We start from the raw sequence: 16,068 nt of genomic DNA on the forward strand, positions 1-16,068 counted from the left end.
TAATTCAGGCAGAAGGAGATATAATCAGTATTTGGTCTTAATAGAACGAACGGTGACATTTTGCCTCAGCTCTAGTAGAGATTTGAGCTTAAAGGGGTGACAGAGTTAGTCAGTTTTTCTTCAATCAAGATCTTTGATTTCATTTGATGGTTTGTGTAGATTTTCACTTGAATTTTGTGTTGAGATGTTTTAATATTTACAATGTTTGAATTAATATCTTTAGATAATTTAAAGGTGTAAATGGAGCGTCTGAGAAAGTATGAATGACAGCATGATATAACTTTGTATGGCTTTGATTTTGCTTGGTGTTGGTATTTTATTAAAAAGGCTATTTTAAATTAGTTATTTATTTGCCACTTATGAAAGTATGTATACTGTCATTATAAGCTTTTAGAATAGCAATGGATTTATTAATGTGAATAGGTGTTTGTCTCCCTCTTTATTTTATCTTCTATTTTTTGCTGCTGTGAGGGGGATTTTTGTTTTTGTTTCTTCAGTCTTCCGTATTGTTCGTTTTGTACAGATAGCACAAAAATGTCTTGAAGCACTAACTTTGTATCATATTATGTCATTCACCTCTTAGAAATTGGAAAAAGAAAATGTTTATAAGAGAATTGGTGATAAAGATATTCATATTTTTCACGTCAAACTTTCTGGAAGATGTGTTTGTTGTTTGTTTACTGTTTATTATTTATTCCCTGTATAGAAATAGGTCTTGGATTACAAAAAAAACACTTCAAAATGGAATAGATTTTAGATAAATTGCAGATCTTTATTATAATAACATTGCAAAAGTTTAAACATATTTCATACAGTGACCACTTCCATCTTTTTTTCCACGTTACTCAGCATCCTTGCCCTAGAATGGGGGGGGGGACGGGACGGGACGGGACATTCAGTTATTCTCATTTTAGTTAAAAGAACATGGTAAAAATTACACATCTATTAGCAATCAGTTTCTCAAGATCATTTTTACAGGTTTTTTTTAAACCCCGTTTTTAAATTTTTACTTAAACTGAGACTTTTTTTAATGGTAGAGAGTGATACTCATTTTCGCACTCAAGGTAACAAAGTGAATTAAAAGTGTTAAACAAAAAAATTACTGCTGTTTGTAAATCCGAACTAAGATGATGATGTTAGCAAAGATCCTCTATCTCTTACTTCTAGCCCGCCATCAGGAAGCTCACTAAGACCTTAATTTCCATCACAAATATTTATATCAAGAGAGAGATCGAGATCAAGAGAAGACTGATTGGAGGTCTGACAATAAATATTATTGCTGAAACGTATTGAAATGCCTGGGTCAATGAACACAACAGGAGTGCCGACTAAATGTCCTCGTCAGTGGTGTGGTAATATCAAAGTACATTTTGATAACTATATGAAGATTCTTAATTTAATAAATAATTTAAGGTAAATAATAGGACCTTAAGTACCACTGATGTACCTGTTTAAAATTCTAAACTAGTTAAAAGTACATCGCATACGCCTTCCCAGTAAAAGATACACACTTGGTATAGAAGATCTTCTTGATGGTAGCGTACCAGCGACAGGGAAAAGTACTGTTTGGTACCATTTTATTTCTGAGAGTGTGTAACTGGTAGTGTTCAATTTAAAACATGCTCTGCCATCTTTTAAGTGATCTTTGGGTGTTCATGCTTTTGGGAAAAGGATCAAAAGGAACGTACAAATAGACGTTACCTACCTTAACAATATCTCTGCTCTTGGCTCTCAGCTTGTTGACCTGACACTCGGCAATGTCAGCACGCTCCTGAGCTTCCTCCAGCTCGTGCTGTACTTTCCTAAAGCTGGACAGGTGAGTTCCTCCTGTGGAAATCATGTGTATGAGCGTAAATGTGGAGAGTTACACGGTATATATGACAACATGCCAACAATGAGTTTTTCTTGAGCTGACATTTTAAATTTTATTTGAAAAAACTCAACCCCCCCCCCCCCCCCATTTTAAATGGAGTGGTTACTGAAGATGAATATTAATAAAGGTACTTGATTTTGGTTTTTGAGACCTTGTGGATAACCTGGAGATCCAAGACATGTAGCTCACCTACAAGACATGTAGCTTATTTTCCACATTTGATTTGGTACACCTCCCTCTTTGTATTTGATGTAGGAATAAAAATCAAAAAGTACAAGTTCTATAAACAGCCTATACATGGGTTCTTCTTCTTCTTTTTTTTTTAAGTAGTTAACAGTTCTAGCTTTGTGAATGAGTTCTTTTTGGAAACTTTTCAGAAATCATTTGTTTTCCTTGGTTTCCTTCAGAGGGGCCATGCTGGTTTGTTTTTTTTGTGGAAAATTCAGAAATAGATTAGAATTTCCAGTGGCTTCAGTAATTATAGATATAATACACATTTGCCTCAGTATTTGAACACTTGGATTGTGATGATAAAATCTGTGCTGTAGTCATAAGATGTGTTTTTATTCGTTCTTATTTTTATGACAGTATTATTATTATTATTATTAGAGCCTGACACTGTTGAAGTTTAGTTATTGTCTGTCTCTGGCGTCGTGTAATCACGTTAGGAAAAGTTTACATGGTGCTAATTTAGCAGATAAATGTAACATTGTCGTGTTTACAGCAGCAGTGTTGGTGATTCGTGACACGTCCCGCGCGCGCTGTGAGGTTCGAGAAAGTTCTCTTCTATGGAAAGCCATATGGGTTGGCATTGTGGCATCATTCGCGTGCATCGTTACGCGGTTTTAAACAACGATCACTGATATCTATCTATTTATCTATCTATCTATCTATCTATCTATCTACCTACCTATCTATCTATCTATCTATCTATCTATCTATCTACCTACCTACCTATCTATCTATCTATCTAGATAGCTAGCTATCAATCAATAAAACTGGCAGTTTAGAATTCTGTTCTACATCAGGATCTGAGTTAACGATGCACGCTAATAGTGACCCATTTGGCCCGCCATACTCTTCACGCGCAGCTGCGCTCGAGGCTCATTTTGAATTCGGGCGGACTTCTTGTTTCTAACGGACTCACGGCTGAAATTCACTACGATTTTCGCAATTATTAGCCAGTTAGCTTATTTAAACTATATCAACAAATCGATTAGCGGTAAATAATAATAAGAATAATAAAAAGTTTGATGCCAAGTAAATTCATAAAATCAACTTCAACGACCAGGTACGTATTTATTAGCTTCTAAAAAGTAGGTTTTTACCAGATTGAATTACCAAATTTTTGTTCATAACTTGCTCTGCCTGTTTCCTTGTTAATTCTAAACTTCACAGGTATCTCAGTATAAAACGAAAATGTAAATTTTAAGCACTACAATGCAGAAAAGCTAACATTTAAGTCTTGTCCACTTACAGCCTCCTCAGCCCGCCTCTCGTAGGCCTTGACCTTCAGCTGCAGTTTGTCCACCAGGTCCTGCAGTCTATTCACGTTCTTCTTATCCTCCTCAGTCTGGATACAGAGGTGAGTACTTAGAATTGAGTAAAAAATGTGTCAGGAGTCAACAACAAGAAGAAACTACAACAGTTGCGGTTGTACCTGATAGGTAAGCTCCTTCATTCTACTCTCATATTTGCGGACACCTTTGATGGCTTCAGTGCCACGTCTCTGCTCAGCTTCAACCTCACCCTCCAGCTCATGTATCTACAACACACAGTCACTTTCTTTCACTTGGTAGTTTTCAATTTAAACAATATAAATGGTCACTCATTCACAGTGAAATACACACAACATACCCTAGCTTCCAGTTTCTGGAGCTGCTTCTTTCCACCTTTCAGGGCGAGGTTCTCAGCCTCATCCAGACGGTGCTGGAGATCCTTGACTGTAGTCTCAAGGTTCTTCTTCATCCTATCAAGGTGAACACTTGTGTCCTGCTCTTTCTTCAACTCCTCTGCCATCGTGGCAGCCTAGTGTATGTGTCATATCACAGGTTATCATTAAAATAAAAAAAAAATAAAAAATTAAGTAACTGCAAAATACAATGGCACAAAATCTATGGAGTTGAATACTTACGTCTGTGATGGCCTTCTTGGCCTTCTCTTCGGCATTCCTTGCCTCCTGGATGGTATCATCCACCTCACCTTGTATTTGGACCAGGTCAAGCTCAAGCTTCTTCTTAGTGTTAATTAGGTTTGTGTTCTGTTGAAAAACGAATGAAATAACATTAAAATTATTTGCTGACCGTGGTCAGAATTTTTACGTGTTTTAAACCTGATAAATCAGAGCCATATCACTTTGCAGTTCTAATCTGCTGTCTGGTGACTGAAGCTAAGCTAATTTGAGCCTGGCCAGTACCTGGATGGGAGACCTCCTGGGGAAAACTAAAGTTGCTTTTGGAAGTGGTATTACTGAGGCCAGTAGGGGGCGCTCACCCTATGGTCTGTGTGGGGCCTAATACACCAGTATAGTGATGGGGACACTATACTGTAAAAACAGTACTGTCTTTCGGATGAGACGTTAAACCGACGTCCTGACTCTCTGTGGTCATTAAAAATCCCAGGACACTTATTGTAAAAGAGTAGGGGTATAACCCCGATGTCCTGGCGAAATTCCCTCATTGGCCCCCATCTATCATGGCCCTCTAATAATCTCCATCTCTGAACTGGCTACATCACTCTCCTCTCCACTAATAGCTGGTGTGTGGTGGGCGTTCTGGCGCATTATGGCTGCCATCGCACCATCCAGGTGGATGCTACACACTAGTGGTGGTTGAGGAGATTTCCCCCATACAATGTAAAGCGCTTTGAGTGTCTAGAAAAGCGCTATATAGATGTAAGGAATTATTATTAAACCTGGACTGCACTAACCTGAGAGTGCAGCAGTGCCACACGCTCACTGGCGTCGACCAGCTCCTGTTCAGCCACTTTGCGGCCTCTCTCTGTCTGCTCCAGTGCAGCTCTAAGTTCCTCAATCTCTGCCAGCATCAGGTTATTCCTGCGCTCCACCATAGCAACTTGCTCCTTCATCTCTTCCTGATCTCTGACAGCCTCATCAAGGTGCAGTTGGCCATCCTGCATTATTGGAGATAGTAAGTGTTGCACGTAAGTACTTTCAGGGGTTTTTTAAATAATGATTTATACTGGTAATTTCAGTATGCATGGGATATCACACTGTATAATTACTGCTGTTTTGAGAAGTGAATAGGGACAGACTGCATCAAAATTATTGAGTATGTGCTTCATTAAGAAGATAAATTTTCATTTATACTGATAATTGACTGCCTAATACACTTCACTACATTAACTACATCTTCAACAAGCAGCATTGCAGCACATCCTCCCAATCATGCTTCCTCATGGGTAGTTAGCTATAATATCAAACAACTAGGGAATTTATCTCTACATCAAGCATTGCTGACATTTGCACAAGATGATTATTTAGTTGATAATGGTTTATTGTCCCTATAATGATAAGATAATATCCTACTGTCCCTATAAATCTAACAAAGTTTTTTTTTCTCCATCTGATGAAACACCCTGGGATTCTTTACCCAATGGGGGGCTTTTGTGCTCTTAAGTGCTAATATATACTGTATATCAAGAAAACACAAATTAAGTAAGGGAAGGTAAGTTTTCTGCTACTTTAAGTAGAGTTAGCAGTTCTGGGGAAGGTACACAAGGATCACAGCCTATTTCATCAACTTTCAAGTACTGTTATTCTCTTCCAAAATAAGGTGAGTTATTTTAATCTTTCGCTTCTAATTATGTTTGTATTGTGCAGACAAGAGAAAAATCATGCAAGTAAAATTCTTGGATGAAAAAAAAAATCAGATTTGTTGAAGATTGAAAATTGAGGATTTGTTCATCGACTGCCTGATCTTGTCCAAGACTTTTCGTAATGTTTCTTTTGGAAAATAGTTTTAAAGTTTGGTGATGCATAGCTTTGATTTAAAACCCACTTTAAGGTGTCCTTGAACAATCCTCAGCTGTTTCTGGGCCTCAGCAGCCTGGCGGTTGGCATGGCTCAGCTGAATCTCCAGCTCATTCAGATCTCCCTCCATCTTTTTCTTGATTCTGAGAGCATCGTTCCTGCTCCTGACTTCAGAGTCCAGAGTGCTCTGCATGGACTCGATCACACTCTGGCTGTTTCTCTTGATCTGTTCCATCTCCTCATCCTTCTCAGCCAGTTTCCTATCAGTCTCACTCTTAACCTGGTTGAGCTCAAGCTGGACACGAAGGATCCTTGTTTCCTCATGCTCAAGTGTGCCTTAAATAAATATGTTGAATATTAAGCAATTTAGTGGAGACCCAGTTCCATTCTGTCAAATTATTAGTAAATTGTACACCACAGCATTATTAGTAAAGGATGTGATGTAATTAAAAAAATGAAGCAATGCTAAAATACCTCAGCTTCTTCAAGGGCAGTCTGGATTTCACATTTCTCAGTTTCCACTATCTTCTTTGCTTTCTCCAGCTCATGGATGGTCTTTCCAGTTTCCCCAAGCTGCTCAGTCAGGTCAGAGATCTCCTCTGTAGAAATGAAAATCATTATTTTAGTTTGATGTCAGACTTTAGTGAAGCAATGATATCATTGCATCATTAATGTGCTTATGCTTAGTTCACATACGCTGTAGATTCTTGTTCTCCCTCTTCAGTGTCTCTGTTTGGTCAAGAGATTCCTCAAATGAGTTCTTCAGCTTAAAGAGTTCAGTGCTGAGAGCGCGAGCCTCTTTCTGAGCTCCCTCCAGTTCAGCCTGGCCTTCCTCATACTTCTGTTTCCATTCTGCCAGTACCTGAAAATGAGACAGACCAAATTAGTCATTTAATTAATTAGATTAGATATTCAGTGGTGTGTTTGATTTGTTAGTTTGTGATTTACAGGAAGCAGTTATGCAGTGACTAAAGTGTTGAAGGTTCAGGAAAGTGGGGGAAAAAATTCTGTAAATGCTTCTGCTACTATAAAGGACTCTGCCTACCAAATCTTAATACTAAGATTAACCGTTAATAACACCATAAACCAGTAATTAACTTCCTTCTGTGAATGGCATGTAGTTTACTTTTATGTAGCCTTGTGGCTTCTCTAGGATAATCACTCTATAAGTTAATTGAACACCTATACTGAGAGCGCTCCATATGCTAATGATGCAAATGTGAAAAAACTTTCAAATGATCTTTTTGTTTTGTGGACTTGACTTCAGAAATTATTTAAGTGTAATTGAAGTATCGTATTTCTTAACTACAAAATACAGTTCCACATGACTAGTGGGAAAATGTTTGCTGCTGATTTAAACATTCATCCAATATCTATTTTTTATTGTAACTGCATAATTTCTGTTGTTACTCATGTTTAATTTGAACAATGTTCAACAAAGATGACCATCAACTTTAATGCCATTCAGAGTACAAGGTTGACCAGTTGACAATTCATTACATGAATTTAAATGTTTTTGACTTGTCAGTGTTCTCTGGGTTATCAAGATTGATTAATGATTATTTAATTTAATAAATTTACCTTCACTTCTTCTTCAATGTGTCTTTTGAGCTGTTCAGTCTGCTGAGTGTAGTTGTGCTTTGATCTGGTTAGCTGAGAAACCAAAGCATCTTTCTCCTAGATGGCGTTCAAGCTCACCTATAAATTATGTTGTTTAGTGTTAGTTTAGCAGAAGTAAAATTCACATTTGAGTTTGTAGTTTATTCTTCTCACTCACCAGCTTCAGTAGCAAGTCTAGCTTTTTGATAACAAACATCATTTAGCTGGCGAACATTTTCCTCATATTTTGCTTTGATTTCACTAAGTTGGTCCTCAAGGGTTCTGCACATTTTCTCCAGATTAGCCTATCAGAAAACTTGGTTTAGTAGTAGACAGAAGGGATCTACAAGGAAATATGTTCTGTGTTAGTCATCTAGTCATACCTTTGATTTTGCCACAGCCTCCATGTTACTGGCCAGGTCATCGATCTCCATTTTATATTCACTCTTTTCCTTCTCCAACTTCTCTTTAACACGCTGAAGGTTGTCGATCTGCTCTCCAAGCTCAGCAATGCTGTCAGCTTGTTTCTTGCAGAGTGCAGCAGCTGTGGCTTCATGATACAGTGTGGACTCTTCCAGATTGCGACGCAGTTTGTGGAACTTGGCCTCGCGCTTCTTGTTCATCTCGATCTGAGCAGCGGTGGCACCTCCAGCTTCCTCAAGCCTCTCACTGATCTCCTCAAGTTCCCTGGAGAGATCAGCTCTTTGCTTCTCAAATTTAGCACGAGCTGCACGCTCAGCCTCAATTTCCTCCTCCAGCTCTTCAAGCCTACAGAGCACAGTTATTTGTAGTTAGTGTCCTTTTTAAAACCTCTCAAAATCATAATGTATTGACTAATGAACAAATCAAATGGTTACCATCAGTTCCTTAATCTTCTTCTGAAGTTGAGCACTCAGAGACTGCTCATCTTCAATCTTGCTTAGAAGTTGGCTTGTTTCAAAATTCTTCCTGTAAGAAGGATTGTAAGAAAATTTAAGTGGATTGTTTTGATAAACATGTATTCAGTGTCATGTTTAAATGGGCAACTATTATCATATTATTAAATTAGATGTTTGGGGAAAAAACATACCTCTTAATCTTCTCCTCGGACTGCTGCTTATCATTCTCCAAATCCATTGTGTTTTCTTGGGCTAGTTTTAGATCTCCTTCAAGTTTCCTTTTGGCTCTCTCAAGGTCCATACAGAGTTTCTTTTCTTGTTCCAGTGAACCATCAAACTGTGTTTGTGAGAAATGGTTCTTTAGAATGGAACAAATGGTCTTTTTTTTTTAAATGTAGGAATTCCTTATGAAATTCTTACATCATCCACTTCTTGTTCAAGTTTGATCTTAGATTTGGTCTTGGAGTGTTGACTTTGTCTTCCTCTGCCTGGAGATCATCCAGAGTCTGCTGATGTGCCTCTTGGAGGGCTTTCTTTTCCTTACTAAGCTTGGCTATGCTCTCATCTTGAGAAATCATCTCCTCAGTGAGGTTCTTGACCTGTGAAAGACCATTATAATAAATAAGTTATCTATTTTATAATTCATGTTAGTCAAATGTCAACCTTGTTCTCAGTGGCATGTTTCTCCTTTTCCACTTTGGCCAAGGTGAGCTCCAAATCATCAATATCCTTCTTCAGCTCAGAGCACTCATCCTCTAGTTTCCTCTTCTTGGCAGTCAGCTCAGTTGATTTCCTCCTCATCCTGCAGTCTCTCATTTGTGTCTTTGAGTTTAGCCTCAAGCTGGATCTTGTTCTTGATGAGCCCCTCACACCTTTCCTCAGCATCGGCAAAGTTCTCATTTTCCTGTCAATAAAAAAATGTTTATTGAAGATATTTTTTTATTTGCATGATCTTTTGAGACATACTATTTTTGAGCTACTTACAGATGCCACTTGGAGTTGCAGGTCATTTTTCTCCTGTAGCAGAGACACCATCTTCTCCAGCTCTTCTTTTTAGCCAGTGCCTTTGCCAAGTCCTCCTTCATTTTCTCAAAGTTCTCCTTCATGGCAGCCATTTCCTTCTCAGTCTCTGCAGACTTGAGAAGAGGTTTGATCTTGAAGTACAGCTTCATCCATGGCCAGTGTTTCATGTTCATGAATGAGCGGATGTTGTATTGAATAGTGAAGATTGATTCTCTGTTGAAGAGACATATTTCAGCTGTTATGTTTGTTATAGTGACATACTACAGTATGTATTTGTGTGGTAGCTCCTATATATTGATGATACACACTATGTGCACATATTATACATTACCTTGTTTTCATCATCTTGACAAACTCATTTCTCATGAGGCAGCCACGGCACAAAGCCTGAGTCATGGTCACCAGATTTGCAAGTTTTTCATCTCTCATCTCCTCAAGGGTACCCAACAGACCTGCTTTGAAGAACACCTACAGAATTAAAAAAAAGTGAAAGTATATGTAGTCTAGAAGCATTTAGGGTAGAAATGTTTTGAGGCGAGAGCAATATGAGTGCAGTTACACAACCGATGTATTAAAAATACAAATTTCTTTCCTGATATCTAAATGTATTTTTACCTTGGTGTGTCCAAACTTGTACTGGGTGTGGTCTACATCAGTGGAGGCCAAGAGTTTCTCTGCGGCTTTCTTGTTGTCAATGAACTGTCCCTCTGGGATGACACTGGCATTCAAAACTTTGTATCTACAGATTAATAAGTTTATTCCACTTCTTGGCGTAAATGAATGCTTAAACACTTGGCCTTTTTGATGGTTGAAGTGAACTGTCTAGTTTCAGTGGGGGAAATGAGTGACTTAATCTGCCATAAATTTCTAATAGAATTAATTTAAGTGTACCTCTGCTTGAAGTCACCATAGAGGATTCTGCTGGGGAATCACTTTCTACAGATTCTGATACCCTCCAGCACACCATTACACCTCAACTGGTGGATGACCAAGAAGTTCTCCATCAGACCTAAGCAATCATGGAATGCACAATAGAAGTTAGAAGTTTGTACACACCTAATCATAGAATGGTCTTTTCTATTGTTACAAGTTCCACATTTTAGAATAACAGCAAATTAATTATTCGATTATTGGTACATTGATAATAGAATCTAGTACATTCATTGCATGCCTGGTAAGTGCATTGATATTACTCTTCATTTTGCTCACCTGGGGTCTTGGACTCATTTGGAATCAAGCAGCGCACAAAATGAGGGTGAGTGCTTCGCAGGTTGGTCATCAGTTTGCCCAGGTTTTTCTATGTAATTAGAGTAGTTATTGTGTTTAGCTGATAAATAGGGTTTTTAACATTACAGTATTTGAATGTATATAAACATTTATACATTACAGTACATACTCTGAATAAAGCTGACACAGTTTGGAAGGAACCTCCCTTCCTCTTGCCACCCTTCTTGCCACTACCACATGTGCTAACATCTGTGTCAACATAGAAATAGAATTTAATTTTGTCTCATTCAGTTGGTTAACCATCATTTGTACTCCTCAATTAATCCAGCTATAAATAATCAAACACCATACTATCAGCAGCGGCATGGCCTGCATACAGCAAGCACAGCAGTTTGTTTGCTGACTTCTGGTACAGCTGCACAACAGAGTCATTCAGTGGATCCTTGTTCTTGTCCAACCAGCCGACAATGTTGTAGTCCACAGTGCCGGCGTAGTACACCAGGGAGAAGTGGGCCTCAGCTTTGCCTTTGGCGGGCTTTGGTTTTTGGAAGGCATTGGTTTTGCCAAGATGCTGGTCATAAATCTTGTTCTTGAATGATGTGTCTGTAGCCTTGGGGAACATGCACTCCTCTTCAAGAATGGAGAAGATGCCCATTGGCTGTTGGTAACATTTATTTTTATTAAGTAATGAAATGACAAGAAAGACGGGTTGAATAGTTAGCAATTTGTTTAAACTGTACTTCATTGAAACACCTTACCTTCTCAATGAGCTCAATGCAGGCAGCCAAGTCCATACCGAAGTCATTGAACTCCCACACAATACCTTCTTTCTAGTACTCCTCTTGTTCCAGCACGAACATGTGGTGGTTGAAAAACTGTTGCAGTTTCTCATTTGTGAAGTTAATGCAGAGCTGCTCCAAGCTGTTGAACTGTAGAAAATATCATGTCAAGCTTTAGACATATTGATTTTGTATGTTTATTAAGACTAATGGTTGTGTAATGCAAATGTAACATGTTAGATATTTACATCAAAGATATCAAACCCAGCGAAATCCAGCACACCGATGAAGAACTGTCTTGGCTGCTTTGTGTGAAGCATCTCATTGATACGGATGACCATCCACAAGAACATTTTCTCATAGACAGACTTGCATAGGGCCATGACGGCGTTGTTGACCTGAATAATACAAAATTGAGCCTTTGTGCTATTTTTACCTTATGTTTTAATTCTATTTTTTGTTGTTTGAGAACATTACCTGAGGTACAGTCTGGCCTTTGGTAACAAACTCGTTTCCAACCTTGACTCTGGGGTAGCACAAAGCTTTCAGCATGTCAGCTGAGTTCAGACCCAGAAGGTAGGCGATTTTATCAGCAACTGATTGAAAAAAAGATTGTCTTAATCATCAGGAATGGCATACATTAGGTATTTTATATATCAACAGATTAGGTAAGTCTTGTGGTTTTATTTGTACCCTCAGTGCCATCAGGCTCAGCCTGCTCCTCCCTCTGCTTCTGCTTGAACTTCATGTTTCCATGATGCATCACAGCACCGGTCAGCTTGTAGATGTTAATTTTCTCATCAACGCTGAAGCCGAGGATGTCAATGGCCATCTGTGTGACAAAGACTACAGTTATCATTGATTTGACTGAACCTTTGTTTCAGGATTGTTCAGATATAATGATTTGAATATTTATACAATTAATTCAGCCTTCTGAAATTGTGGCTTACATCTGTGGCAATGAACTCCTCTACATCATTACTGCAATTTCACCCTGGCTGATCGTAGGGTAGTCGTAGGGATTGGTGGTGATGAGCAGTGCCTCTGTAAAAAAAAAAAAAAAAAAAAAAAAAAATCAAAGTTTTTTTTAATTGATACTAAAATGGTGAAATATTCGGCACCAGTTGGACTTGTTAAATTTCCTACCAAGCAGTTCTGGTTTGTGTCCAGTCATGAGCTGGTAAAAAATGTGATAGCTTCTCTCAGCAGACAGCTGGAAGGTGACTCTTGACTTTTCCAGCAGATCTATAAGTTAAAAAAATGCAGGATCTATCAATATGATCTTTTTAATAGATCATAAAACACACCTTATAAGATGTTTCTTACATGTTTCAATATCAGCTGAAGCCAGCTTTCCAGAGGATCCAAAATGAATTCTGATGAATTTACCCTGAATATTGTTGTTGAATAATTTTAAAGTATGCATTAAAAGCCACACACAATATTAACAGCTGTGTATATTAGCTATAATTGTACTTACAAAACAGGAGGAGTTGTCATTCCTGACAGTCTTTGCATTACTATAAGCCTCCAGCAATGAGTTGGCTGCAATGATTTGAACCCTAATGATGATAACAGGCACTTTAATTAGGAATCTGAGCTCAAAGTCTGTTAAATTGCAGTAATAGTTACTTTTTACCTGCATTTTGGCAGAAGTAGGCTCTGCCTTTTTCTGACCAGACACTGCGATTGTTGCAAAGTACTGAATGACCCGTTTTGTGTTCACAGTCTTTCCTGCACCAGATTCTCCACTGGGGATATAAAAGCCAAATGTTTAAGGTGCATTTGAGGGATTATATGAACAACCTATTTGGTTAAGATCCAAAAATATTTTAAATCTTCTGATTGTACTTTACATAACGAAACATACGTGATCAGGATGGACTGATTCTCACGATCTGGAAGAGTCGAGAAGAATATGAATTAAATTAGTATCTTTAACTTTTTAGAGGATTTTCCCCTTTAATGTGGACAATGAGAAGTTAGAAACTTTAACATTTTAAAACATTTTCTGAAGAGATCTTTTAGATTTATACCAGTGAGCATGAACTGATAGGCGTTATCAGAGATGGAAAAGATGTGAGGTGGGGCTTCAACTCTCTTTTTGCCTCTGTATCCAGCCACAACAACTGAGTCGTACACTGGGAGCCACTTGAAGGGCTCACAGTGACGCAGAACAACCCTGAGTAGGTCTGCAAAAACATTATTAAACACCAGAAATTTATAAAACTAAAAACAATCATGGTTTTAATTGCATCAGTTGTCACAAAATATGACAAAATGGCATTCTTCTAAATACACTTGAGAGCAACAAATCAGCTTAATACTTACGTAAATCATCCATGCTGCGTAACGCTCTTTGAGGTTATACAGCACAGTGGGTTCGTTGAGGTGGGTCATCATGGCCATGTCCTCAATTTTGTCAAACTTGGGAGGATTCATAGGGAAAATTTCGTCCTCCTTAACTGTAAGAATCTGTTGATTTGGTAAAGACATGTCCATCACATTGACAAGTTTGATATAACAGTAATCCCAGGATTTTATATTAACTGTGGATGCTTGTATTTGTGACCCACACTTAGTTTGCTGTCCAGAGGTTCAACAATGGCTTTGCCACCGTCTTTACTCTTCAGTGTACCCTTGACATACATCTCTGCAGGCTCAGCCACAAAAACAGACTGCTGTTTTGGCATCAAGAGGTTTGTTCTGAGCGTCAAACTTAGTGTCTCAAAACTGTGCATTTCATAGTACCTCCCCCATCCGCCCCAATATCTTGTTTATTTATCTTGTTTATTTATCTTGTTTATTTATCTGTTTATTTATCTTATTTATCTTGTTTATTCTTCTTGTTTATTTAATGTACATGTTGGCACGGAACAAAAAAGGAGTGGCTATTAATTTCATTGTACATGTGTATAGTGACAATAATAGGCATTCAATTCAATTCAATCCGAAGCATTCCATCTCGCAGTCAGCCATAATGGCCTTTTTCTTCAGAAAAGATGAAAACTTTAAAAATGGACACAATTGAATTTTGTTTCCTTCAAAGTTAAATGAAAATTTTCCTCATAAACTGGTTTCTTTACCTTTCCTTAATGCTTTGACACAGTGAGGTTAGTCTTGCGGATGGTCAACTTTGAAAAGAGAAACATAACTGTTAAGATATCTTTTTTGTTGTCCTGAAAATAGATGTTACAGTTTTAAATGGTATGGCTTTCTTCTATTAGATTTTAAATAACAATTTTGTAAATAAAAAGTTTGAAAACGTTTTGGTGTTTTAAGGCTGTTCCTGCCCTTACCTTGGCCTGGGTTTCTGTCTGTGCTTGAGGAAGCTTGTGTCTGCGTCCTTTTATAGGAATCCATCTGTTCGCTCAATGAAAGCTGCATTCTTTATTTGGTCGTGTGTTGTGCCTTTCTGATGACTTTCACTTTGTTTAGTTATAAATATCTTTTAATTTATTGTATTGGTCTCTTAGATTATTTAGACACAACATTTGTTACTAAGAGTATCAAAAGAAGAGCTGCGTGCGCACTATACATTTTTTGTTGTATTTTATTGGGATAAATATCTTGTCATGATGCGATAATATCTTTTTGTCAACCGAGACATTATTGGATATGACTGGTTAGGAAATTTTAGAATACAGTTGCTATATAACAATAAAATATGTTGGTTCACTTTAACAGTGTTTACTGTTTTTAAAGTTTATAACTTTTTAACGTATGACCTAAAAACAGCATGCCAATCTGCTTAATGCATTCTAAAAATGAAAGGGTCTCTCAGCTGTGGAAAAGTAGTCAGCTGTTGCTGTCTTATGGTTACAGGAGAGTTTTAGAGATGCCTTAAGTAGAATCATGCATGTGTTGTTTTTTTTGTTGGCAGAAATCTGCAAATTTGATGTTGTAATTTTAACTGGATAAAGTTGCTTTATGTGTCCAAAAATACTTTCACAAGAATAACTTTAATAGGTTACATCTTGCTTTTATTGTCAAACATAAATAACAATGACCAGAATATTGTAGTCTGTATATCCAGATACAAGAAGTGTTTTTGAATAGTTTGACTATAATGCCATATTTCACAATTATAATTTATAAGTTACACTGCAGTAAGGTTTTTGCACAGCCGTTTTTAGCTGTTCAGGATCTTGTTATTGTGGTCAAACTGACTCCAACTTTCTGTGCTCTCAAGGAATGAGGGCTGACCCTTGAGACAGCTGGTGTGTGTATGTCAGAGATCTTTTAAAGGGCTCTAGGATTAAGTGTGTCCTGCCCTTTTGGTGTTAGTTACAGCTGTTTGGCTTGGCCTGTGCCCTGGGTTAACAACTGGCATCCTACATGACAAATTTGGCATGAACAGTTAAAATTGAATATGTCAGTAGCTTTGATATTTGAAATGAATTGCTGTCAAGCATATTTGTAATGTTAAATAACTTTCACCATCCTCTCGTACATGCCCTCTTCAGTATGCATGTGAGAAATACCACTCTTGAATTTTGAATTCATATTAACTTTCAAAGTGTCTATCTGCCTGCACAAGCTAGTGTCAGTGTGACAGTTTGCATATCTGATCTTGTGACCTTTCAAAATTCATGAATTATTAAAGTAATTGTTTTTTTCCTCTATATTGTTTTTTTTATTTTTATTTTTATTTTTTTTTAGGAAAGCCTAGCATTATCAATGTGTTATTAATGTTCA

At 37.6% G+C, this 16,068-nt stretch overlaps 1 protein-coding gene and 1 pseudogene across 1 annotated transcript; both read right to left on the bottom strand.

The window, feature by feature from the left end:
- Positions 1-2,433: 2,433 nt before the first annotated feature.
- On the bottom strand, positions 2,434-11,753 carry LOC128624715 (myosin-7-like; annotated as a pseudogene).
- A 44-nt stretch (positions 11,754-11,797) lies between these two features.
- On the bottom strand, positions 11,798-12,807 carry LOC128625269 (myosin heavy chain, fast skeletal muscle-like). Its single transcript, XM_053653466.1, has 2 exons — positions 12,064-12,807; positions 11,798-11,966 (listed from the first exon to the last, which is right to left on the bottom strand). Exons 1-2 carry the CDS (start codon positions 12,227-12,229, stop codon positions 11,821-11,823), a joined length of 312 nt encoding a protein of 103 aa, XP_053509441.1. The 5' UTR covers positions 12,230-12,807; the 3' UTR covers positions 11,798-11,820.
- Positions 12,808-16,068: the final 3,261 nt, after the last annotated feature.

This window comes from Ictalurus furcatus, chromosome 21 (genome assembly GCF_023375685.1).
Source record: "Ictalurus furcatus strain D&B chromosome 21, Billie_1.0, whole genome shotgun sequence".
In the NCBI taxonomy this organism is placed as follows: domain Eukaryota; kingdom Metazoa; phylum Chordata; class Actinopteri; order Siluriformes; family Ictaluridae; genus Ictalurus; species Ictalurus furcatus.

What these genes read in the sequence shown, in the direction of transcription:
- LOC128625269 (XM_053653466.1), bottom strand. Translation starts at nt 12,229, where the DNA reads ATGATAACTGTAGTCTTTGTCACACAGATGGCCATTGACATCCTCGGC. An exon ending in TGAGCCTGATGGCACTGAGG is followed by an intron (nt 11,967 to 12,063) that starts GTACAAATAAAA and finishes TTTTTCAATCAG; the next exon opens with TTGCTGATAAAATCGCCTAC.